Source organism: Struthio camelus, chromosome 1, assembly GCF_040807025.1.
Source record: "Struthio camelus isolate bStrCam1 chromosome 1, bStrCam1.hap1, whole genome shotgun sequence".
Classification (NCBI taxonomy): Eukaryota; Metazoa; Chordata; class Aves; order Struthioniformes; family Struthionidae; genus Struthio; species Struthio camelus.
This window is the reverse complement of record NC_090942.1, coordinates 207,066,981-207,091,856: the sequence shown is the minus strand read 5'-3', so window position 1 is coordinate 207,091,856 and position 24,876 is coordinate 207,066,981. Positions and strand designations below refer to the sequence as shown.

Below are 24,876 nucleotides of genomic sequence, written 5' to 3'. Positions count from 1 at the left end.
CCAGGCAGGTTTTGACTGTTTCCAGAGCAACTGGCAGATAACTAGTTCTTGTGATGAGCAATGAAAACTGTGACCTCTTGCAGGTGCATTAGAAGAGTGCTACTTAATCAATATTTGCTTATTTGTCAACAACATCCTGGGTTGTATTAACAGATTGAGTAGATTAAGGGAAGTGATTATCCCCCTTTACTCCACACTCATTAGATCACAAACCGATCCTGCATCCAGTGTTGGGCCCCCCAGTGCAAGAAAGACATGGATAAACTGGAGCAAGTTCAGCAGAGAGCCACAGAGATGGCTGGGCTGGAGCACTTGCCCTGTAAGGAGAGGTTGGGGGAGCTGGGCTTGTCCAACCTGGAGCAGAGATGGCTTCAGGGGCACCTGACAGCAGAACCCAGCACCTATGGGGAGGTCATCAAGGAGACAGAGCCAGGCTCTTCACAGCGGTCCATGGTGGGAGAATGAGAAACACCAGGCATAAGTTAAAGCAAGAGAGGTTCAGACTATAAAGAGAAGCTTTTCCCCATGAGCACAGTCAGTTAGTGACACAGGTTGCTCAGAGGGGTTGTGCAGTCTCTGCCCTTGGAGGTTTTCAATCCCGACCTGGGTCAAGCCCTGAGCATCTCAGTCTGATCTCAGAGTTGACCCTGCTGTGAGGAGGAGGTTTGGACCAGAGACCTCCTCCAGAGACCTCCTGAGGTCCTTTCCAACCTGTGCTATCCTGTGATCCTATAATCCTGTTCCTGCATTCCCATCCTCCAGCCAGGTCATTTGAAATTTCTCTCTATTTTTTGTGAATTCTGATCTGAATTACATTCAGATGTAAAATGGAGCATTATTGGGAAAGCCTGTTGGATTGTACTGAGTTTGTTAGCACTGAAGTAGGAGCATTGTGACAAAGGATTGTGATGCTCTAGAAGATTCCTGTAAGTCTATAGTACAGTCCCCCACTTCTTGAAGGCCACCAGCTGATAGGCCATGCGTCTTTTTCTTAGACTAGATGAAACAAGCAAAGCAAATTAAACAGCTAGTCTCTTGACAGTATTATACTTGTACATAAAACAAGACTCATCCAGTGAAGAGTAACGTTTTAAGCAAATGATCATTGAAAATCAAGAAAATATGAGAAGTGGATTAATAGGACTAGAATTTTGTGTAGCTCCTCTGTGGAGTGAGACAAACACTAAACCAATACAACCTGGAAGGAAGTAAAATAACTCTACCTGGATTATGTTTGATCCTGATATAGGAATACTTGGAGCCAGTCTGCATCTCTTTCTTCTGTAAGCCATGTTGCTTTAGAAGCATAAGCATTATGGAAATACCACAAAAATAGACTGAGAAAGAGAGTGTAGAGAAATTCACATTTTAGAAGGACAAGCTTTCTGTGTTTCTCTACGTTATTTCCCATTTGCAGCAACTCTTTCACTTCAAGCTGTGAAAAATATTTGATGCTATAGCTTTAGTTGCATCTATGTTCCTTTGTGTACCCATAAACAAAACAAATCCATCAAGCTAAGGGTAGTCAGTTTAAAATTCTGCATAGCTATGCAGAAAAGAAAAATTCTCTATTCAATACATTGTTCCTGACTGATTGGGTTTAGGTGTTTGATTTCAACATTTCATTTAAACCCTTGGTTGGTTGAAAAGGCCTTTATATTGTATATTCAATGTATTCTAAAGTTGAAGAATAGAGTTGATTTTCGCCAATAATTGTTTGTTTGTATAACAAAAGCATTGTGGGACCCAGTTACCAATGAGTTTTATTCATATTATAAATGAAAAGATCATAAAACATTTTCAAGACAAAAACAATATGTCTCCAAAAAAAACCTTATAGATTGAGGCTTCCAGAAATTATAATAGATTGTAATGACAGAGGTACTTTTAATACATTTGCTAGTCTATATGTATAAAAGTCATTGTGTTGCAATCCTTATTTTGGAAAAAATCCCTAATACCCATTTCTATTAATGTAGTTTTTCCTGAAACCTAAGGCATACAGTAAAGCAAGAGAGAGTCCCAGGGAAAATGAAAGAACCTGCTTTATAATAACTATTTTGAATAGTTCTCATTAGGATCGTCAAAACACTGTGGAAAACTGTATTTAATATTGTTTTATCTAATTTTATAACTAAAAATAAAAGATTGAATATACTGTTTTCTTAAAAACTATACCTATAGCTGTCTGTCTTCCTCCAATATGCCTATAAACAAAGCCAATTCATTATCCTAAAGACAGTCAGTTTGATCCTGCAGAGCCCTGCGGAGAAAAGCAATGCATACAGCACCATGTCTGCACTTCCAGGTTTTGCCTGACGGATTTGGTTTAGGTGCACGTTGCCACAGTCACATTTCATCCACCAACTCTTTACCCTTTTTTCATCATTTCTTGGGTTGTTTTTCTATACAACAACAGATTCTTTGGGAATTATGAATGAATATATGCAAATTAAGATAATGAAGTATTTTAAAGATACACCAATGTTAATAGAATTTGAAATCAGAGGTAGCTGGATGCCACTGCTGTAAGGAATAGGCCATTTAAAAATTATTGACATCAGGCCCAGTGGACCAGTAGTAAAATACATCTGCCATTTTAGTACAAAGCCTGAGCTAGCAGCCCCTAGACCTGGAGTTTTACTCCAGTGGTCACAGCTGTGAGCTGTGCTCAACTAATTCTGCTTATTCCTGCAAATGCCAGCACAGAAGCTACTAGCCTTACATAATGCCTGGGGCGATATTTACAATATTTTGTTATTTGTAAAGCAGTCTTTACAGCAAATTAATTTAAGTATATCTGAGTGGATCGGCAATGACGTGTTCTTGCATTATTTACATCAAACTCCTAAATGTTTTATTAATTCACAGTGGTCTTTTTTTGCAGACTAAGATTAATATCGAGAGAGAAAGAGAATAAAATGCTCACTTTGTTGATCGAAACATTCAGTGAAGGGAAGGATGCTGCTATGGTCCTTCCCATGGTGCAAAAATAAAGCAAAAAACAGAGGTTCCATTTGAGAAGGCTGCTATTTGAGCAGCCAAAGAAGTTTACACAGAGTGACAACTATTTTAAAGCTGCTGTGGTGACCACAATAAATAACAGTATTTTACAATGGCGAACTCTGTTTGGCAATCTGCCTCCTTTTCTCCCAGGCCCAAGAGTACATCTGTGTTTGATCCGTTCACAGACGTAACCGTATGCCAGCCAAATAATCACAACCCCTTTCTAATCTTTCTTCTTTTTAAAAACCATCACTAGCACATTTCTCAGGTCTATATAATTCCTAATTATAGCTAGTCCATTTCAAAATGCCTTACAGAATAAGGCCGCACTCCTGCACCTGATATGATACGAGAGAACAAAATGGGAAGGCGTGTTTTCCTGTTGGAAATTAGTGAAGTTGTGGGAATGGTTGTTTAAGACTGGAACCTAAGAAATTGGCACAGAGAAAACAGAGTTAACTGAAAACTCAGAGGAAGAACAGAAGATAACTTGGAAACATAGTTCTGGTTTTTTTCTGCTTTCTTCTTTTTGTAGGCAGTTTCCAAATACAGAAATCATGATCTCTACCCTGAGAAGATACATTTTTAGAAAAATGAAGAAAACGCATCGCATGCATTGAAAGAAATGTAAATAAAAAACTTACTTTAACAGCTATCTCAGGCTTTGGCCAGCATTGCTCTCTGACCCCCTAAGTAGTTCTGAGTAACTTTTATCATCTTTTTATTAGGTTTTACAGATTGTTATTATTCTCATTTATAAGCTCATAGTCCGGGGTTGTTATAGGAAAAATGATGGAAACAGCATATGTGATCGTTGTTCTAAGAGCAAGCAGGGAACCTAAACATCTGCATCACGGTGTACCTAAGGACAAGGATGCAGACAGTTTTCTAGAAGCAGTTTGACTTCTTCAAGAGAGCTAGGTTTATGATTTAAGCCAGTACGTTTAACTGCCATTTTTTTAGTGGATTGAGAAATAATCTTAAAAGGGAACTGGGACTACAAGAAGGATTCTGACATTACTGTAGTCAGCCATGTAATAATGCAATTTAGTGACAAGATAGTAACAATCAATTGATTTTAATGCAGTTTAACTCTTAGAGAATATGCGAAACAATTGCAGCCTACTGAATGGTTTCATATTTGATGTGTGGCTACTTTAGCCAAGGGGAGATAGAACATGCCAAGCAATCAGATCCTTTGCCTTAGTTATACAGGCCTTTCTTAATGTTGTAGACATTAGGATCTCCAGTGGTAGATAAAGGCACCATTCTGTTAAATGTTGTACAAACATAGTGTTACAGAAGAGATGGTTCATTCATCACAGAACTTGCAATGTAATTATTTCTCATGAAGCAAAGTTTTGTGGGTGGTAAAAATGCTTTATGAGCCAACATAAACATTCTCATCTCATCAACTGTTAGACTCTCAGACAATAGCATATTCATTTCCATAAGTATGTTCTGCCCCAGAGCTGAATTGAAATAAACTCTGCTTGTTAAACTAAATATGGAAAAGTATATAAGTAAAACAAATGTTAGCCACAGTTTCAGAGTTGTCTGTTTTTATTGCTTTATTTGCCTGTTTCTTTTAAAGATGTGTGAGTTGATGTCTGTTCAGTGTTACAGTGGAGATTTATATTTACTTAAAATGAAAAATGTTAGATATGTAGTCTGCATTAGAATGAAAGGTTTTGTGAACCATTGACATAAAAAACATGCATACATATCTTTATATATATGTACACACAGAGATATATTTATGTATGTATTAAAGCTTTTCTTAAGTTTTGTTTGGATGTAATAATAATTATAATAGACATATATAAAATGTAACAGTAGTACATTCTTTTCAAGGAATTATTTAGAAGATATGCTCCATTCATGACATTTGATTCTGAAACCTGCTTTTCATATCAAGCAGTTAGTTAGAGTCTGAAGTCATTAAACACAGGGGAATGGCCAGAATCCACTCCACCAGTTCAGATCTGATGAGGCTGGCCTCCCATTTAGAAAGTGAATGCCTTTCCTTTAAATAATCTCGACTGAACACTGCATTTATATTTCATATTTTGAAAGGTAATTCCATTTCTTAATTCTTTTAATTATTAGGTGAGCCCTAGAACCGTTTAGAATGCCTTTTACACATACATAAGCAGAAAGATTAGTTTTTCACAGAAAGAAGAAGAAGCTTGGTGAAAACAAAAGGGAAGACAGTGGAAGATGCATTTCCAGTAATTCGTGCCAAGCGTTTGATTTTAAAACCACCCAACTGAATTGTGCTTGGTTCCCACTGGAGTAATTGTGGGAGGCTAAGAAGCAGCTCTCTCTCTTCAAATGAATAGAGAACAAATTGCAAGACACACCGGCAGAAAAACAAACAAAAAAAAAAACAAAAAAAATAGAGAGAAGATAGCTCAGAATTTCTCATGCCTTGAACGTTTGGCCCTGCACGCACAGTAATTCGCTGATGTCATTTTGACATGACATCTCCTCAGTAAGCAGAATCTACATCTGAAAAAATCCCTTAGCTATGATCACTACATTATCTGGGGAAAAGAGGCAAGCTACAAAATGCTGAAAAAACTTCAGTATAGCCAGATGATCAAAACAACAAGAATACAATGAGGAAAAAGAAAAAGTAGTAGAGAGAAAGAAAAAAAAAAATCCTGTCAGGCTAAGGCCCAGATTCCTGGGAAGAATAGGAGAGCTTGGTTTAGTTTTATTTCTATGAAGTTAAGAGTAAAAATGCCTTGTATGTTTGAGGGAGGCCTGAAGTATGAAGTACAGAGAAATACAAGAAATCCTGAAGAACTCTTGCTGAACAGGCCAGTGATAGTGAGGGTACTTCTATTCATCTTAAAGATACTTTGGAAGCATTTTATTCATTACCACAACTGTATGAAGTGCTTAAACATTATCATCTTTGATTTGCAGATTGGGAAACTGAGAAAAGCTAAGTGATGCTTCTATAACTAGCAGAAATTATAAAAGGAGTAAATATTTACCCTCTCTGGCCATTTGCTTACGCTGTCTCTATCTCTCCAGGTACCACTTGCCACTTCAGTTAGATCAAAGCTAGGAAAAACAATGAAAACAATGAGATCACACAATTTATGGGGTAATCCTAGGCTAATTCCCAAGCATGTAAGTATTCTGGGAAAGCAATCATTACTAATGGTGATGTGTTACAAGAAAGAACTCACAATAACTCTAAATATATTTTACATCTAAATGAGAAAATAAAGTTCAGTTATTCAGAACACAATTTCTTCATAACCTGAAGAAAAATCAGGTGTGTTTACAATGCATTATTGCATCTAGTACATAATGGTTTTAAAAATAACTGATCAATGACAGCAAATCCTTAATTACTTAGAAATATATCTTACAAAAATGCATATATTAAACTTCTGCCATTGCTGCCGTCAAACACAGAGCTCTCTACTTCAATTTTTCATTCATCTAGACTTTGTTCTAATTTCCTGTACCCAATACTGAGTCATACATTAGTACCATGTCTGTATTTGGTATCTGGTCAAATAGAATTCCTTGAGACCTTGAGATTGTAATAAATTAAATGAATGAAGCGGCATCACCCTGTCAACAAAATCAGGGCCAGACGCAGTTGTTCTTACTGAGTCCTCAGAAAAGGCTGCAGCTGAACGCAGGCCTCAAAGAAGTTACTGTCTCTCCTGATTCCAGTGGAGCCAAGATTTTATTTTCTGCTCTCATGCTTTCCTGAGCAATGGAAGTCTGTCTGTAAGTCATTTTTTGAAGTGCTTCCTAAAGCTATTCAGTTCTTTATTAATGCTAACCAATCAAACTCCTAACTTTTGAGTAATGAATGCCAATTAAGCGTGAAAGTGATAGGCTCTTCCCTACTAGAAATAAAACCCAAGTCCTCCAATGTGAGAAGACTGGTAAGAACAGTTGCCACTTCATATGTTTTGATCCCTGACATGCTGTGTTGCTGTGTGCTGCTCAGCAGATCCTCTGATGGTGGAGGGGATCCAGCAGAGCCCTGTGCGCTTGGTCAGCAACTGCTTGATTCTCTCAAAATACTGCCATGGGCTGCAGAAGGCAGGGGAAGAATTTTGTTTCTGGATCTGGGTGGAAGTTTTCTCCTTCTAACCAGGCTGTATATAATCTAGCGATGTGATACCATGTTCCATCTATCTGGGAACAATACTAATTTCAAATTCTGCTTTGTGCTGTCAAAGCGGAGGAAGGAAAGGGAAAGAGATACAACAGAGTCTATCAAACATATTCACAAACTCTTCTCATAGAAGTCTCGATTGTGACGAAAAAAATGCCTAAAAAGTTTTTTCAAGGTGGGGTTTGTAGGAAGAGATAATAGCTTTTGTTAAACTTTGTGACTGAGTTGGAATTGGAAAAAATATACAAACTTTCTATCACATACATCCTTTTAACATTAACACTGTTCTTAAAATTGTGAAACCGTGTTCTGATGGCTCTTTAAAAGATTCTTAGATGTATAGGTGACCAAGAATGCAATGTTGTTTTTAATGTTTTTTAACCAACATTATGTAGTGCATGGCTGTTGACCTTACTGAGGCCAAAAGGAAGCCGTTGCTTCATTCATTCCTCGCCATTGCTTCGTTCATTCCTCATATGAACTGATTTCTTGCAGAAGAGAAATGTATATATATTTTTTTAACCACAGTAAAATAGCAACTTTCCAAATTATTTTTTCTACATTAAATGAGGAAAGGTTGAAGTCAATCTCACAGTGCAGAGTGCACTCCCTGGCAGGTGAGATCTTTCTGTAGTGAGCGGTAGCTTATTTCTGTCTCACGTGTCTGCCCTCAGAAACTCCAGGGACAAGTAATGGCAGGATGGTTTCAGACTTGATAAGGCATTAGGACACAGTTGCAGTGAAAAGTCAAGTGGGAAGATGGAGAGCGATGTACAGTCCTCCAGTTTACAGGTAGCCAGAATAAATTAGAATCATGAACTAAGATGATATCCTTGGGCAACTCTGTGAGGCAAAATGAACAGTGATGTAAGTGGCTAGCTAGGGAACTCTTCAGAGTGCGCGATCTGTTGCTGAGGGAGGAAAGTAGGAAAAATTCTGATCGCACCTCCCACACTGCTGACATTCAAAAACCTGGACTGGACAGAGAGCGCTGCACACCAGTGGGCAATCCGCCTTGGCTGGTAGATAAGGTAAGGAAATAAGAAATTGGGAGATAGACTCGTCTGTGAGAGAAATGGAGCGTTCCAGCAATGGATCAAATGACACCGCTCCCCTTAGGGCAGGCTTTAATCCTAAAAATAAGACTACAAACCAGGAAAAAAAAAAAAAATCTGTCTTCAAGTTTGAATGACAACCACCTAAGGTCTTTCCATCTTCAAGCAGGACCAAATTAGTCACATCTTTCATGCAGCAGTTCTGTACTCGGCATACTCTTTATTTCATTCCTCTCCCCCAAAGTTTCAGAAATCTGGGAGATTGACTTCCACAGTCAGAGAGAGCGGTTAGGTGTCCCATTCCCTTCTAAAGTCACATGGAAGTTTAGTACCAAATTTCCTTTAATTCCTTAAAAAATGCATTGCTTTAGCTTCCTCAAATTACAGCAGAGTTCATGTTTTGTTTTAGTTCAGTTAAACTAGAATGCAAGGTTTGCTTTAAAGAAACACTGTTATTTCAAAATGTAAATCCATACTGCACTGCTGCACCCCTCAAATCTCCTGTTAAATTCAGTAAATTCCAGTCAATGACAGTTTTGCCAGCAAGAATACTGCAAAATTAGCATGTGTGACTCCAAAATGTAGAAACAAATTGTTAGATTTTTTCTTTCTGAAAATTACAAGTAGTTCTTCTTCTGCATAAGAAAAATCTATGATTAAGTAGTTATGTTTTAAAAGCTATTTTTAGGTTATCAGCTACACGTTTTAAGAGATTCTGCTATTAAAAATTTTACTGATTTTTTGAGTTCTTTTTCTTCTGAAAAGAAAAACATCTTTTAAAATGTGCTTATTTTCTCCTTTTTCAAGATTAAAAGGAGCAGAAAAGCTGATACTGTGGAGAATTGGGCCATCAAAGGATTACTTCTTAAAACAAAATTCAGACTTCTCTTTCTTCTGTTTCATTAAAATGGGATGTGGGGGCAGGTTTTATAAAATCCTGTACGTTGGGGAGAAAAACAAGCTGCAGAGAAATGCGTTTTCTCTACAAAGGTATGTTTGGATGAAGTTTGAATATGAACAGAAGGAAACTGTATATCACATAAAGAAACGGATCAATCCAAGCACAGCAAAAAATGTTTAGTCATGCTGGCAATCTAGATAAATTATGAAACATTATTTATCTGGATGTTCATATATGATCATGATGAGCTTTTCTTCAGCTAATACATTGAGGAGGTGAAATAGTTTCTCAAGGGGAGCTCTAAGCACCATACGAGTGTCCCTGAGGTGAAATGGTAACCTTATTTAAGCAATTGGGGGTTTTACCCATGAACTAGTGTTTTACTGTTGGTCTACTTTAATTTCTGTGCCATCTGTTATGCCACTCCAGGCTTCTATCCCAAAGGAAGAAAAACATAAGATAACCACCGACATTTTGTACATGAGAAGACCTGTCAGATCTATGGGAACTTTCCACCAAAACTTTCATGTTTAACTTTTTGTAAAATCTGTACTAAATCTGAAAAGTGCAGCATTCTTACATGGTGCTGATATTTGTATGAGTTTTTTAAAACAGCCAACAAAGAGCTTCTGTACCAACATGGATTCTTATTCATATGAATATGAAAGGTAAATGCTGCATGTGGACGCTCTATGGGAGAGCGTTCAAAGAGGACATTTTGGCAGAGTTAGTGCAATGCACGTGTATTTGCATTGCCCGACAGCTATAAATACTGCATCCGTAGAGTGCACAGGACTGGAGGACAAAGGCACAAAGGCTGGTAATTTGTTTCAGAAAGAGCTGTAAAGTACTTTTAAAAATGAGAAAAGATTTGTTAGCATTCAGTAAATGTGAAATTCATGAGAGGAGTTCATCAAGTAGATTAGCTGAGGCACAGGGAAAGAGAAATGTTATAAATAAACCCAGTGGAAAAGGTTTTCCTGTTGTGTAAAAATGTTCCATTGGAATTAAATAATTTGGAATTGTATATTAATGAGAGTAAAACACTTTAGTGGTGCAGAAGTTTTCGTCTGCAAATTACTTAAAGAGTAAAGCAGTTTTCCTCATAGAAATTTATGAAAGGCCAAGTTACTTTATGTTCTCCATCATAAAAATGGGAGTTGTCAGCATTTTTAAGGTAAGCAGAGAGACATGGTCCGTATGCGAGAAATATCTGCAGCCCCTGGCTAGGAGGGACCTGTGTCAGCTGCGTGAGGAGGGCCCCAGAGGAGGCCAGGTCCAAGCTGCATTGAATTCAGGGCTGGGCAGGGGCTTAGAAACACAGAAAAGCACTTCCTGAATGAGAGTCACGATATTTGTTTAATGTAGTTATTTAAATGTAGGTGTCAAGTCTTCTAATTGCATAGTCTGCTATTACAGTCAGCAGGAGTAGACAGATACCTCCATTGCGTAAATCACCACACTTAATTTATCACTCGTCTAAAGATGGGGTGATCTTTTTCTCCGTTTTAGAGATAGACAGAGTCTAACTTTCAGAGGGTTAAATTAGCTGAGACAGTCCTCTCCACTCAGCCTGTGTACACACATGCATACAAACACACTCATTCCTTTCACAGGTTCTTTTGGGATTGACTTGAAGGTAGCTTCAGTCAATGTATTAGTTGATGAAGAAAAAAGCTTGCTCCATATGAAGCATGCAGAACAGTTTAGCAGTTCAATCTACAAGTCAGTCTTGCAAGGTCTCTGTGGCCCCTTCTTTTCTCTTATTTTGGGTATCTCTCCAAATAGCTTCTAAAGTTAATGTTCTGTAACTTAGTGATCTGATGTAAGACATCATGCACAAAATACTATACTACAGTGTTCAAACTGACTTTAAAAGAAAAAAATACTGTGCATGTTAATTAAGCTAACTCAATTGCATTTTCCATTCAATAGAAAAGAAATGCACTATGACTTTCTGCTATTGTTTCAGGAATAGACTTTGAACAGAAGTAGCCATTTAGAGGCAATTCACCAGAATTATTTCTAGAAACTTAATTATTAATTACAATATGTAACAAGTTTGTAGCTTGCTCTGCAATATGTTCTCACATCTGCAGTTACACAAACAAAACTGCACTTCCCAAATCAGCATATGAGCTAGCACAATAAACTAGGGTTTTCAGTGTTGCTAGGACATTATTTTTATATGAACTGGCAAGTCAGTTGCAGAGTCCTGGAAGTAATCCATTGCTATGGGTTGAATTTAAAAGACACTTGTGACTTTTCTGTGCCTCAAGTATGATGGATCCAGCTACTAATCTCCAAAGCATTTTTTTCTAGGGAAGTAGTCCAGCACACACTGTAGAATGAGTTTAATTTTATGCATATGATTAAACACACTGTCCTCTAGGACAAGTGCTTAGGTGTTTCTAAGGTTCAGGAATTTACAGTAGAATTGTAAGATATGGGACCATGAGATATAACTTGATTATTCAGTTTGGAGTAGCATCCAGAAGCCGCAACTGAGATGGCTGGACCACTGTGCTACCCCTTTTACAAACATCTAGCAAGAGACTGGCATTTCTCTCACCCATTTATAGTCTAGAATAGACAAGACAGTTGAAACATGGAGAACTGCAGCACAGGAATGTGAAGTGACTTGCTCCAGATTACGAATTCAGTGACTTTCAGCGGTTCAGTGCCCAGCCCACTAGACCTTTCCTTATGAAGTTACCTTACAGGAAAATAAATATTAGAGAGGAATAAATACTTGAGAGGATAATGCTTGTGATTCAGTTTATTTTTTTGACCAGAAAGATCTTAATTTATTCTCCTCCTATTCACCTCCATTATTAATACTGCATTTAGTACAATAAACTGATTCTAGTTAAAGTGACAATGCAGTATTATTTCCAGGTACAATACTTCATCCTAAAATGTGATTGGTGCTTTCTGAATGCAGGAGGAGAAAAACTGAAGAAGTTTTTGATCAAAAGGCAAGAGCAAATGATGATTTGGAGAGTGCAGTTTTGTCTTGTACATAACAAGAAAATCATTAGAGTTATGATGAGTACTTGTTTCATTAGACACACAAAATCATAAGCATATAATTAGTAAGAAACACTCCATTTTCCTTTTACCCTTTTTTGGATATCAATATTCAGGAATATCTTCTCCTATTCAAGACAATTCAAGACAATTCATAAGATAATAGTCTACTCCTAATACATATGTCATTCATGTTTTTTATCTACCCACTTTATCTACCCACTGTTTTCTCTTCTGTAATCTTGTACATCATCTTACATTAGTTATTTACTTGATGAGGGTACCACATTTTAGTGGTCTCAGCATTGGTAGTTTTTCTTAATTCAACAGCATAATTTAGTATAAAATCAGTAGTCCCAAAGGCAGCCCAAAGTAAGTAGTTTGTATCAAATTTGTACTTGACTTGAGTGCACAACGATTGAAGACTACACTGGATGAATTTAGATCGCTCTCCCTGTGATCCAGAGCCCTGGCTGGCCATAGGTCCTGTTCCTGGAGGAGGAGCTGGGTGGAGGGAGGCAGGAGGGGCGAGATGCAAGAGAGGAGAGGAGAGGAAATAGAGGAGAGGAAATGCGATAGAGGAGAGGAAAGTGTTGGGTTGTTCTGTGCCACATGAATGGGGATGTGTTGTGACATTTTAATGGGAAACTCTTTTCTCAAAACCGGTCTAGGAAAATTATTTAATCTCTTCCCAAATCTTGAAGCTCTCATGCATAGGTCGCTAAATTATTTGACCTTGGGAGGTAGAACTTTGCTTGACTTAAATAATTCACCTTTCTGTCCTGCATCTCACTTGTAGAGCTGGCATCTCCAAATGGCTGGGCTTTTCCTCTTTGAAGGTGTTCTTCAGATTGAGAAAATTTGCCCAGTACTGTTATATCAGTACAGGCCAAATGCAGGTGCATAGCAGCAGAACAAAATGGAAAGTATGTGACTGTGATCCATGATTTGATAGCATTGCAGTCACTCCAAAATGAGAGCCTTCATGTACTACTGTAATGACAAGACAATGTAACTCACATATATTTTTAAAATCTGGAGTGGAGTTCACCAGGAAATGGCAAAGCAAAATGGTTAAAATTGTTTGAAAATTGGTCATTTTCCTGATGTTTTGGTCTTGTACTTGAAACAACAGTGAAAGCAGCTCCTTTATCAGGACTTCTTCAGCTTAATTGTTGCATTGCAAATCTGTGCACCAAGGCTATGACTCTTGCTATGCATTTTCCCATTGTTGAGGCTGTAAATTTGCTCTTGTTAGGTTTTGCAGTGGTAAGCCTTTAACAGAACAACTAGTCAGTCAGCAGACATGTAACATTTTCAACTTTGCTTCGTAACTCCCAAGCAGGACAGGACGCCCAAAAACTAAAACTGATAACACTACTTATACAAGTTCCACTCCTCTTCTCAGTGTCATGCATGTCAGACACTGTGTCTCAGTGTCTCAGTGTCTGTCATGTCAGACACAGCTTTCTCCTCTAACTTCTTTGCCACTAGCCCTCGTGTCTTACATGCTGAAGTAGCACAAGGCCCCAAACTGTCTTTCCTCCCAGAAGCCCACGTGAGCTGCTGCTGCTAGTCAGCAGATCGTTGGGCTCAAGTAATTCATGATTTCTAAAATGTGCGTTTACAGAGCAGAAGAGAGGCTGCCCTGTTCCAGAAAAATTAGTACATACTGAGAGAGCCAGTACAGGAAAGGTTGGACTAGGTGAACTCCAGAGGTCCCTTCCAACCTAAACCATTCTGTGATTCTGTGAAAGAGCTTTGTAGGTGCCCACTGCCCGCTGACAGCCCATCCCCATCGTTGCATCACATAGCTCAAATAAATACAAGAAAAGCTTCCTAGTAGGGGATGTGCTGCAGCTTTGTAACATTCCTCAGCAAAGAAGAAATCTGACTGTTTTTCAAAATCTGGCTCTTAAATGAGTGTATTGAATTAAATCCTTCTTACTTTAACACTGCAGACTTTGACAGGCCCAGCAATTTTATTCTTAGCTTATTCCTGTAAGGTAATTTGGAACTCCAAAGCCATAGGAGGGAATGAAGAGGCAGCAGTGAAAGACTGTCCGAAGAGGCAGCAGTGAAAGACTATCCACATGTCCATAAAGCAAACTGGTCTGAGCCTTGCAATCGTGGCGCATCTATAGTTTATGACTTTATGGGAGATTGCTGGGCCATATATCTGTAACAGCCAGTTGTGCCAGAGCTTCGAGCCCTTCCAGACCTAGGAGTCTGAAACCTAGGGAAAAACATTTCAAAAAAGGGTTCAGTCCTTGCTTCCAGAGCATGTGTGTTGGAAAACCCTGCCATCGTAAAGTCATGGCTCTGAAGATCTGCAGTGCTACTTGGATGCAAAACTGTGGGTCTTCCAAACACCTACTGGTACCATAGAAGGCTGGTGGAAACCTTGTGAGCATGCGTCTGCACGCTGCAGATCCCGGGTCCTCGCAGGCTGCTGAGCAAAACTAAGGCCCTTGGCAGATCCGCAGCGCTCTGCTTATCAGGCTTTGTTTTGTAAATAGGTTGTTAGGGTAGTACTTTGTTAAAAAAATACATTATGTTTTGAAACCTGTCTCTTGAAGAAGTTATAAAATGTTTGGCCCTGATCAAATAAGGAAACAAGAGCAATATAACATACGTTTATGTGTGTATGTATCTATGTCTATGTATTTGTACATGCACCTTTCTCGTGAAGTACATGCACCTTTCCACTTGATCTCTTTTGTGTCATTTCCATGGTCATGGTTACAGATATTTTTGTCTTCTGACTTAATCTGTGCCTCTTCAGATGATTTAAAAGATTAACTTCTGGAAATCAGTGAATAATAAAAATTGAGGGGTTTTGGTTTTTGCTTCTCAGGAAGATTTGTCTTTAAAGTATGGGACATGCTTTTACAACAGTAACAAGGTCTTTCACAGAGAAAGAAGGCAGCGTGTGGCTTGACTTTGTGTCTCAGTAAACCCTGCAGTGTACAGCTTTTGCAATTTTGGCGTTATGATTTCTTCATGGGCATTATGATTTCTTCATGTAACTGAAGGCCCCATGAGTCACCCGTTCTTTTAAAGTGATAGTACTATAATATAGTTCTTCTAGGCTGCTAGAGTAAAAAAATCTAATACATATTATAGTTACTGCAATAACATTATCTTGATTATGTAGGGTGCATTACAACATCTCCTCTATAGTCTGACCTCTACATTCAGCTTATCTTTGGGCACACCAATGATATTGCTAAATTTGCAGGTGAAAATCATATGCATAACACTAGAATTGAGTTGTCAGCTGTGAAGAGATGTCTGGTTTAAAGACAAATTCTTTTTCAGTATATTTCAAAATATATTCCTGGAAGTCTATTTGTCACTGCTTTTTAGAGAAAAAAATCTTGAACAAAATTATCTCGGAATGCTAATATGAGAAGATGTTGTACCAAGCATAATTTAGTCCATTTATAATACGTAAAATGTCTATAAAAATGTAAGAAAGGAGATAAAGACTTGAGAAGTCCAGGTAGTCATGTTTGCCTCGAGGCATTTTCTGAGAACAGTAGTGAGTCAGAATGCAAATCGTCTTGGCTTTGCTGATTTTTGTCGTGGCTGCTGATTACTGTAAAATTGATTCAGAAGCGTTGCAGCATCTCTGCATATGTTTAAGCCTAATCTCCACAGTGTCACAGGCATTTTTCCTTTCTGTAGGTGTTGTACTGAGTAAGAAAAAATTTGAATAACCTTCATCTTAGCATTTTTTCTAATCAAGGAACAAAGGAGGACCCTATTCAGTAACTTCCCAGTCTTGATCTCAAGTATGGCAGCATATGCTTTCTTACATGGGTTGATTTCAGGGCTGTAACGACAGTTAGGTAATGTTTTATTGCATTTGGTTCTAGACTGGAACAAAGGTTGTTTGCTATGAAAAAAAAATGGATTATTCTATTATTCTTATTGAAAGGTATTTTAGAGTCTTATGGTGTTACTTAATTAAGTTTCTAGTTTGATTTTTTCTTTCTATTTTTTCCCTCCTCCATCCTGAGCATGAATTTGAGTTTTAACTCCACTAAGTGGTGCATTTCACAGCTTGACATTGATTTCTTGAATTTTTCAACATGTAGAGGCTCACTGTACAGACTGTGTGTTACGAAGAGTACACTTTGCCCACATTAAACTGATTGGAAAAGAGTAAGGCAAAGCAAAGCCTGTCCAAGTGTTTTCTCTAGACACAAAATAGATTAATTAGCTACCACTTATGTGCACAAGGTGTGGATTCAGCTCTTTCTGTTGGCAAAGTCAACTGCTCTGCACTTGAGTGTAGAGGAGGCCGGAAAATTTCCTCACATAAGGAGTTCTAAAGCAGTAAGAAATCCCTGAGAAAGGGAAATAGCATGCAGGATGTGACTTCAAGCCAAACTGGATGAGTAATTATACAAGAAAGATATAAGAAGCAAATGTTTAAAAAAGGATTATCAGCAGCAGCAAAGCTTATGTTGACGAGATCAGGAGGTATAGAGGATGTTTGCTGCAGAAATTAGAGACTAAGTGAGAGCTGCCAATGAAAACTGAGACTTGCAAAGTATATTAAAACAGCAGCAGAAGGTCATTTGCATCTATAAATGCAAAAAGAAGAACTGGAAAAAATGAGGCTATTATATAGTGATGATAGGATGGAACATGAGAAAATCTTGTTAAAGACTTAAAACTAATAGATGCTTCACTTTGATTTTCACTCATTGAGGATGTTGACCTTAAAAGAAGCTAATGGGAATAGGGAAATGACCTCTTTCTTCCAGGATTCTTTAAGAACTGTCTCATTAAAGGACAGATATAATAACAAGTGCTTCTTGGTAGAGCTCTTAAATGAGTGGTGATGCACTGATCAGTAAATGGGAAATATAATATCTGTCTTAAAATGGGGACATAGGTTCTGGCAGCCATAGACCTAGTAGCTTAACATCAATAGACTGTAAAGTTACAGAACAAATTTTGAAGGAAAGAAAACTTTAAAGTATGGAGATAAACAGAAAATGGGATATAATGCAACAGGAAATTACTAGGGTAAAAAGTACTGGACTAAGCAATATCTTTCTATTACAAAGGGAATAATGTAAAATACACATGCTTCTATGAAAAGTGTTTTATGAAAATAAGGGCAAACATGAGAATTATCAGGTAGGCATGAAACTAAATAAAGGGAAGATGGCAAAAAGTACTGATAGAAGGAGAGATATCAGGCTGGAGAAATATAACTAATGGAGGAAGATACTGTCAGAGTACCGTGATGAAATTTTGCTGATGCAGCAGCTATAGGTAATGTTACATGTTCATAACAGGCTAAGAATATCACTGTGCAAATAAATAATTTTGAGGAGCATAATAATAGACATGACATAATGGAAAACCTTGTGTGTTGCCGATTAATAAAAATATTACAATATAAGCAGAAACTCATCATTTAGAAATAGGCAAGAAGGAAAAAAAGAGCAGAATTTTGTTCCCAAGATGATCGTCAGTCATCATTTTGATACAGATGCAGAAAAAAAGTAAATGTGATCTTGGGACATGTCAGTAGAAGTATTTTACAGTAGAGATGGGGCAGTAATGTGAAAGGCAGCAGAAAGCCTTCAACTGAAATTCTGAAAATTTTGGCCATATATGTTCAAGAAAGAGGAAATGAAAGTGAGAAAGTGCAGAACAGTACGTTTTAGGATGGCTAGCCATCAGATGGGTCTGGGATAGTGTGTCTTGTGTGATCTAGCACAACAAACACAGAGGGGTTGTTGAAGGGCAAGGAAGAAAGCTTTTAAAGCTTTTAAAGTATTTATATGCAAACCACCTATGAATAGGTTGGGGGCTGTGAGTGGGGGGCAGCTCATAAAATCCGAGAGCGTCTCTCCAGCCCCATGTTGCAGTTCCCAGTGCTTGTGTTCAAGTTGGACACACTGATCAATTGCCTAACAGGAAAAATGCACAATTTGTGTATCTTTTGCTCTTTGTACAGCAAGTGTAATAGGAAAGAATTAAAACTGAATTGGTTTGAATAAGCACATTTGCTGTGTATGTGCAGTTTAAGACCATAACCAAGCCCTGCCGCTCTCACAGGGTGACTGTGACTTCCGCCTTCGAGAGGAGAGGAGGCCTCAGGACATAAATTCTTAGAACAGTATGACTTTAGGTCATCTCATCTGCAGTGCACATGCAGAGAATAGGAGAAGCTTAGGAAAAACTAGTTAGTAGAAGATGGATATGATGACCACCTAACTGACTGTTCCTTTCTCCAGTTTATGATGCTTGGATAAGCAACACTGTTAATGGTCACACAGAGTTTCTAATAATTTGTTTTGTACTTAGAACACAAAAGTGGGACATTTTTCATTGTGCCCTTTATGAGATGTTAGAAAGGCAGTAATTTCTCAAGAAAATAGCTTCATGCATGTTTTTATGTGCACGGACCAGTAAAGCCTTTATTCAGTCTGCTAAAATCAATAAAAGTCTTTCTGAACGTCTTAAATGAGCCCAGGAGCACATCAAAATTCAAAATATATATTGAAGTCTCTCTTTTTCTGGTTTGGAGGTTGACATAGCGTAGGAATAAGAGATTTGGGGCAAGGGCCTGGTCACATTGGCTTACTACATTTTCTCTCAGCTAGTCTCCTAAAGTAAAGAACATTACTCATAAAGTAAGTTGTTATGCAGTATCTGTGGCAGAGTCTTAATGACGCACAAGGGCTGCCTGTGTAAAAAGGAGTGAAGTTTCTAGTTGGTTACAATTCAAAATGTCCAAATTTTACTTGTCAGTTCAACGACATTTGTGATAAAGAGAAAAAATTATTTTTTTGAAATGTGGACACTTTTCTGTTCAGATTGATGGAAATGATCAGTGTCTGATAATATGCATGGATACACAGATAATATACAGAACTGGCAATGTGCAAAGAAAAAACTGGAATGAACAAATAATATTTATAATCGTGAAAAGAATGGTTAAAACAGCATAGGCCAACTTTTCACTGGCATGCAAAAATAAATCTTATGTAGTTTATATTTGGTTTATTTTAACATTAAAATACTATAGATAATGTAATAATGTATTATAACTAGGATCAAAAGTGACAATGTGTTGTTTAGCTATTTATTATTGGTTCCGGAATGAAACACATGTGAAAAAAGAATCATACAGGCAGAAATGGAAATTGCCAAATTAGCAAGGCTGGGATGTGGAAATGCTTAAATATATGTTTACAGACTTTGTTACTAGTTGAACTGTTGTTTTTTTTTTTTCTTTCAGTTTGCTCCCAGTATTCTAGAGGAGTTTTTGCCATTTTTGGACTATATGATAAGAGATCAGTACATACCTTGACCTCATTCTGCAGCGCCTTGCACATCTCCCTCATCACACCAAGTTTCCCCACGGAGGGTGAGAGTCAGTTTGTGCTGCAGCTGCGACCATCTCTGCGGGGAGCCCTCCTCAGTTTGCTGGATCATTATGAGTGGAACCGCTTTGTCTTCCTCTATGACACAGATCGAGGTGAGTTGTAACCTAGCTTTCCCGTCTTTTTAGCTCAATTGGCTTTTGCTCGAAGTGTGCATTTTTCTGTGGTATGGAGAGTTTGGGGAGTAAAATTTTAGAAGACCTCTGAGGTGAGATCGCTTCTACTGAGTAGCTCTGTGGCTGAAGGAAGAATTCTTTCATCCAAATATTGGATACTGAATGAACGTATTATGTAATTGACCCGCCTGCACCATGCTGGACTACTGAAACATGTTAATTAGCGTTCATAAAAGAAAGACACAGTTCAATCAACAGAATTTTAAAGTTCTGTTCAGTTTCTGTTCAGCTCACCTCATACCTGATTTCAGGGACAACAGCACAAAAATAGAGAGGACAAGCCACTTCTGTTCCACAGTTTCTGCGCGTGCCCTGGTATAAACTGAGACGTGAGCGAGCCCCTTGGGGCTTCCATGCTGTGGAAGGTCAAGGCAGAAACAGGTTCATTCAACACAATCTCGGTTCAACGACAGCAGCCAGGCTGCAGTAGAGAAGTGGAAGTAGCAGGGGCGATACCTGATACCCAGAGGGATCCACTGGGCAGCGCAGGAAGGGAGTTGGTGCACAGCCTGCTGTATCCTTTCCTTTGCCTTTCGTCTATAATTCTGCTACTGCAGTGGACTACACATTTATAAAATATGTATTGCCTTAAACAAAAGGTCACACTTTCCGTGAGCATTCTCCATTCTCCTACCACATCACAGAGCATCTCAGAGCCTTCTAAGTGGTAGAAAAGCACAAGTACATCAGTATGCCTCACCACTTACTGCTGAACGGAGAAGTAAAATTTCAATTTCGCCACTTTCTGCCTTTATTCTGCTGGCAAAGCCCTTTGCCTTTGTTTATGGAAGAGGATTGGGCCAACATGGCTGAGCTTCTATGAAAGAGGCAAGGTTTTTATTTTGATGGCTTGCTTGCAGGGGGAAACTGAGTGGCATAGCTGTAGTCAAATAATTATTTTACTACAGCTGTTTCAATATAGCTCCCCATGTGGACGGTCTATTCTGGAATTAAAGTGCCTTTATTCTGTATAATTACTCTTCACTGGAAAGAGGGAATTATGCTGACCTAAATAAATCTGTGTAATTATTTGATTATGGCTACAGAAGTCAATTTTCTCATATATACAAGCATTTTTAGCTTGATTTCCTGCCTAAACACCTGAAATGAAATCGAAGTGAATAATGCCCAAAAATGAAAGGGTTGGAATTTTCCATAATTGTTTTCTTTTTTTTCTTTTTTTAAACAGACTGATTCTGGGAAGCATTTCTGAAAGTATATAGAAAGTATTAGATAACTGAAAAGAGAAAAAATTACCAAATTAAATTGTATTCTTACTCAAGATATATTAATGGAGAAACAGAAAACAAACTCAATTAGAGATGTGGTCCTACAGGTTCAAAAAATTGTCAAGAGAAGAAGTGCACAACCTGCTGTCACCTTTCTGATCTAAATTCCTATGCTTAATTAGATTGAGACATCATTTTTAAGCATGCAGTGTCACTCCAAGGGCAGTTTCCGCACATCCTCTATAACAGTGTGGTTAATAAATGATTCTTATGACCCTGAACTCAGCAACTTTGATCTCATCAGTGCGTCTTTGATAAGGAGATGACATTTGCCTGCTGGATGCAGGGGGTACTGCATTGGATAGTCTCTCAAAATCTGAAGAATAGGTCTCATGACTCAGTTTAATGCAAGAGCAAATAAGGTTTGGTGCATCTTTCATATTAAGATGACTGTAATTCACTGAATTACATTGCTGAATAATTTTCACTGCCATTCCACAACAGAAGTTTTGAATGTGGAGCTCTGATAAACATAGGTAAACCTGAAGATGGAAGCAAATTCTTTTACTTTCAGTGTTGTAATCTGAAAAAAAACCAATTGTTGATGTTGAGTTATGTAGTCTGAGTCAGTGAGACGAGAATTCAACCCTGTCCAGATATTTGCCAGATTCTTCCGTTACATTCCCAGCTTTTCACTGTCTCTCTGAACCACCTCATCCCACTCACCCACAGGAAGCAGAATCCCCTTGGCCTTTTGTTTTTGATCCTGGGCTTGTGAGTTTATCTTTGCAGCTTAAGCAGAATGCTCTAAATACGCTCCTGGGAGAGAAGGTGGGCAATGAGCACAAATCCCTGCCAGACACAGCAGCTCTTTGCAACAGAGGCAGCATTGAGCAGCTCTCAGTACTATAAAAGGCAGAAGTCCCTGGCAGCAGTCAGTCCGACAGACTAAACTTAGGCAAATCTTCAAGAGCGGTGGTAACACGCTGTTGTGGACAAACTCCCTGCTGTTGCCAGACCTGCTTCCCCAGCCTCTCTGTCCTGCTGGCTTCTTGCTTCTCCTTCACGTGTCTCCGTTGCTGCTCACCCTGAGGGGGCGAACAATTTCATGCTGGTAGCTGAGGCTTCTGCTACGTTATTAAAGCAGGTTTCTCTGCTGTATCGCTCGCATCCCCACTTACCACAGTTAGGTTTACATCAAGGAGTAGTCTTGGAGCTCACAAACTCCAGTGAGGTGATGGTTTCAGCTGTTATGTTAAATCTCTCCTTCTGACATTTTGCCAGCCTGGCGGTCTGGAAAATCACTGTCCTGGGACAGGACGTAGGTACTGGGAAGAATGGCTAAGCTACAAAATGAAATGTAACTAGCAGGGGATGTTATAGGAATAGAGAACAGGTTTTGTGACAACATTAGACCTAAGAAAAAGATGAAGGAAAACGTGGCTCATTACCTAGGAGGGAAGGTGAACAAGTAATGAATGACACAGAAGGCATGGCTAAAGCCTTCAGGAACCCTTTTGTTTCATTCTCCTTTCTCCTACCCCCTTCCACTAAAATATATATATATAAGTTTTAATTGTGACCCACTGCTTAATACAACAAGGTGCCAGGAACACAGATGGGACAGGGAAAAAGCAGAATGAAGAACATTCGCCTAAGTTACATATATGCAAAGTATAGCAGGGAAGGCCTAAGATGAAAACCCTGCCTCCTCAAGATATCCGGAGGAAAGGGAAGTCCAACAGAGGTGAAGCGCTCGGCTGATTTTTGATATCACCTCTAAAGAAGAGATAATGAAAGGAGCAAATGGGCAGACCAGAACCATGTTTATTTTATATATATTGTTTTATTGTGGTGGAGACATATTTTTAAAAAAAAAAGTGGAGCAAAGTTTGTAATTGTCACAGCACATGAAACTGCTTTTTCGCTGTGTGTATGTGCAAATCACCTGGTGATTTTTGAACAGGCGCAGGTGGGCCTACAGTGTGGTTTCAGTGGTTTAAGAAAATAGTTTCTAGCACTGGGAAGCAAAAGTGAGAGCCTGAAACCACAGGAAAAGGCTAGCGCAGTCTGCATCTTATGTGATGTGGGAGAAGCTGTTTAAGAGCCTTTTGCATGCAAGAGGGCCACGTTCATTTCCACTGCTGTGTGCATTCCTGCTAAGGGCCGCAGTAACAGAAGCTGCTAGTAGGGCTGCAGCGATTATCCGGAGCTGACAGAGCTGCCGCGGAGAGCGGTCGGAGAGGCCGAGGAGCAGCCAGGGAGACCAAGGCGCGTGGCAGCCGGCAAGCTGGAAGCTGCTTTTGCAAAAGTTCAGCAGCCGTTTGAATCCGACCCTGCTACCCAGCAAGACTTGACAGTCCCTGACTGTGACTAAAGAGCTATAGCAGGAGGGGGAGAGCTACCAGCTGGCCTAGCAGTTGGCTCACCAGAGGCGAGAACTGTAAAATAGTTATAGTTCTACCCTAGAAATTAGGCGTATGCTCGCCTGTTTATGTACTTTGGTGCTTTTTTTTCCTTGCTCCTTTTAGTTGCACACTGTTTGTTAAACGGACTCATTCATAGTTGCAGGTGAGGAAAATCAGCTCACTGACCACAAGATAAATTTAATCTTCCCAGATTTGTGGAGATTGTTTTTATAGCAACCCCTTTAAAATGTTAAAATGCACAGAGTGCACCCTCAGCAAGTTTGCTGATGATACTAAACTGGGGGGAGTGGCTGACACACCAGAAGACTGTGCTGCCATTCAGAGGGACCTGGACAGGCTGGAGAGGTGGGCGGAGAGGAACCTCATGAAGTTCAACAAAGGCAAGTGCAAGGTCCTGCACCTAGGCAGGAATAATCCCATGCACCAGTACAGGCTGGGGACTGACCTGTTGGAAAGTAGCTCTGCCGAGAAGGACCTGGGAGTGCTGGTGGACAACAAGTTAAACATGAGCCAGCAGTGTGCCCTTGTGGCCAAGAAGGCCAATGGGATCCTAGGGTGCATTAGGCAGAGTGTTGCCAGCAGGTCGAGGGAGGTGATCCTGCCCCTCTATTCAGCCCTGGTGAGGCCTCACCTGGAGTACTGTGTCCAGTGCTGGGCTCCCCAGTACAAGAGAGACATGGCACTCCTGGAGAGAGTCCAGCGGAGGGCTACCAAGATGATTAGAGGGCTGGAGCATCTCTCCTATGAAGAAAGACTGCAAGAGCTGGGCCTGTTCAGCCTGGAGAAGAGAAGATTGAGAGGGGATCTCATCAACGTGTACAAGTATCTGAAGGGGGAGTGTCAAGAGGATGAGGCCAGCCTCTTCTCCGTGGTGCCCAGCAACAGGACAAGAGGCAATGGGCAGAAACTGAACCACAGGAAGTTCCATCTGAACCTGAGAAAAAACTTCTTCACTGTGAGGGTGACTGAGCATTGGAACAGGTTGCCCAGAGAGGTAGTGGAGTCTCCTTCCCTGGAGATATTCAAAAACCGTCTGGATGTGATCCTGGGCAATATGCTCTAGGTGACCCTGCTTGAGCAGGGAGGTTGGACTAGATGATCTCCAGAGGTCCCTTCCAACCTAAACGATTCTGTGATTCTGTGATTCTGTGAAAATTGAACTCATTTTATTTTATGCCAATGTAAACCTGATAGAAGAGTTACACACATCCTGATGGCCTGTCTGAACTAATTCAACATTGCTTAGAGATAGCAGATTCCAAATTTTTGTCTTTAAGGACTGTGGAGGATAGGTGAGGTCTCAGATATCTGGAGAAAGCAAAGAGATGGGAAATGTAAAGCCTGATTCTTATTTTGAAGGAGATTTTGGAATTGATTTTAATAATCAGTTTATCAGGCTAATCTAATTTTCTGCTTTGGCAGAGTAGTTGGTCCAGAAACAGTAGGAGTAGCAGTAGGTATGGTGTTTCCACTCTT

General features: G+C 39.2%; 1 protein-coding gene across 8 annotated transcripts in view; it reads left to right on the top strand.

Annotated features, from left to right (window-relative positions):
- Positions 1-24,876, top strand: part of GRIA4 (glutamate ionotropic receptor AMPA type subunit 4) — a 236,462-nt gene that overhangs the window by 56,533 nt on the left and 155,053 nt on the right. For all 8 annotated transcript variants that reach the window (XM_009678442.2, XM_009678443.2, XM_009678448.2 and 5 more), the window contains exon 3: positions 19,422-19,661. In XM_009678442.2, coding sequence (XP_009676737.1) covers positions 19,422-19,661 — 240 coding nt within the window. The remainder of the gene's footprint in view (positions 1-19,421; positions 19,662-24,876) is intronic.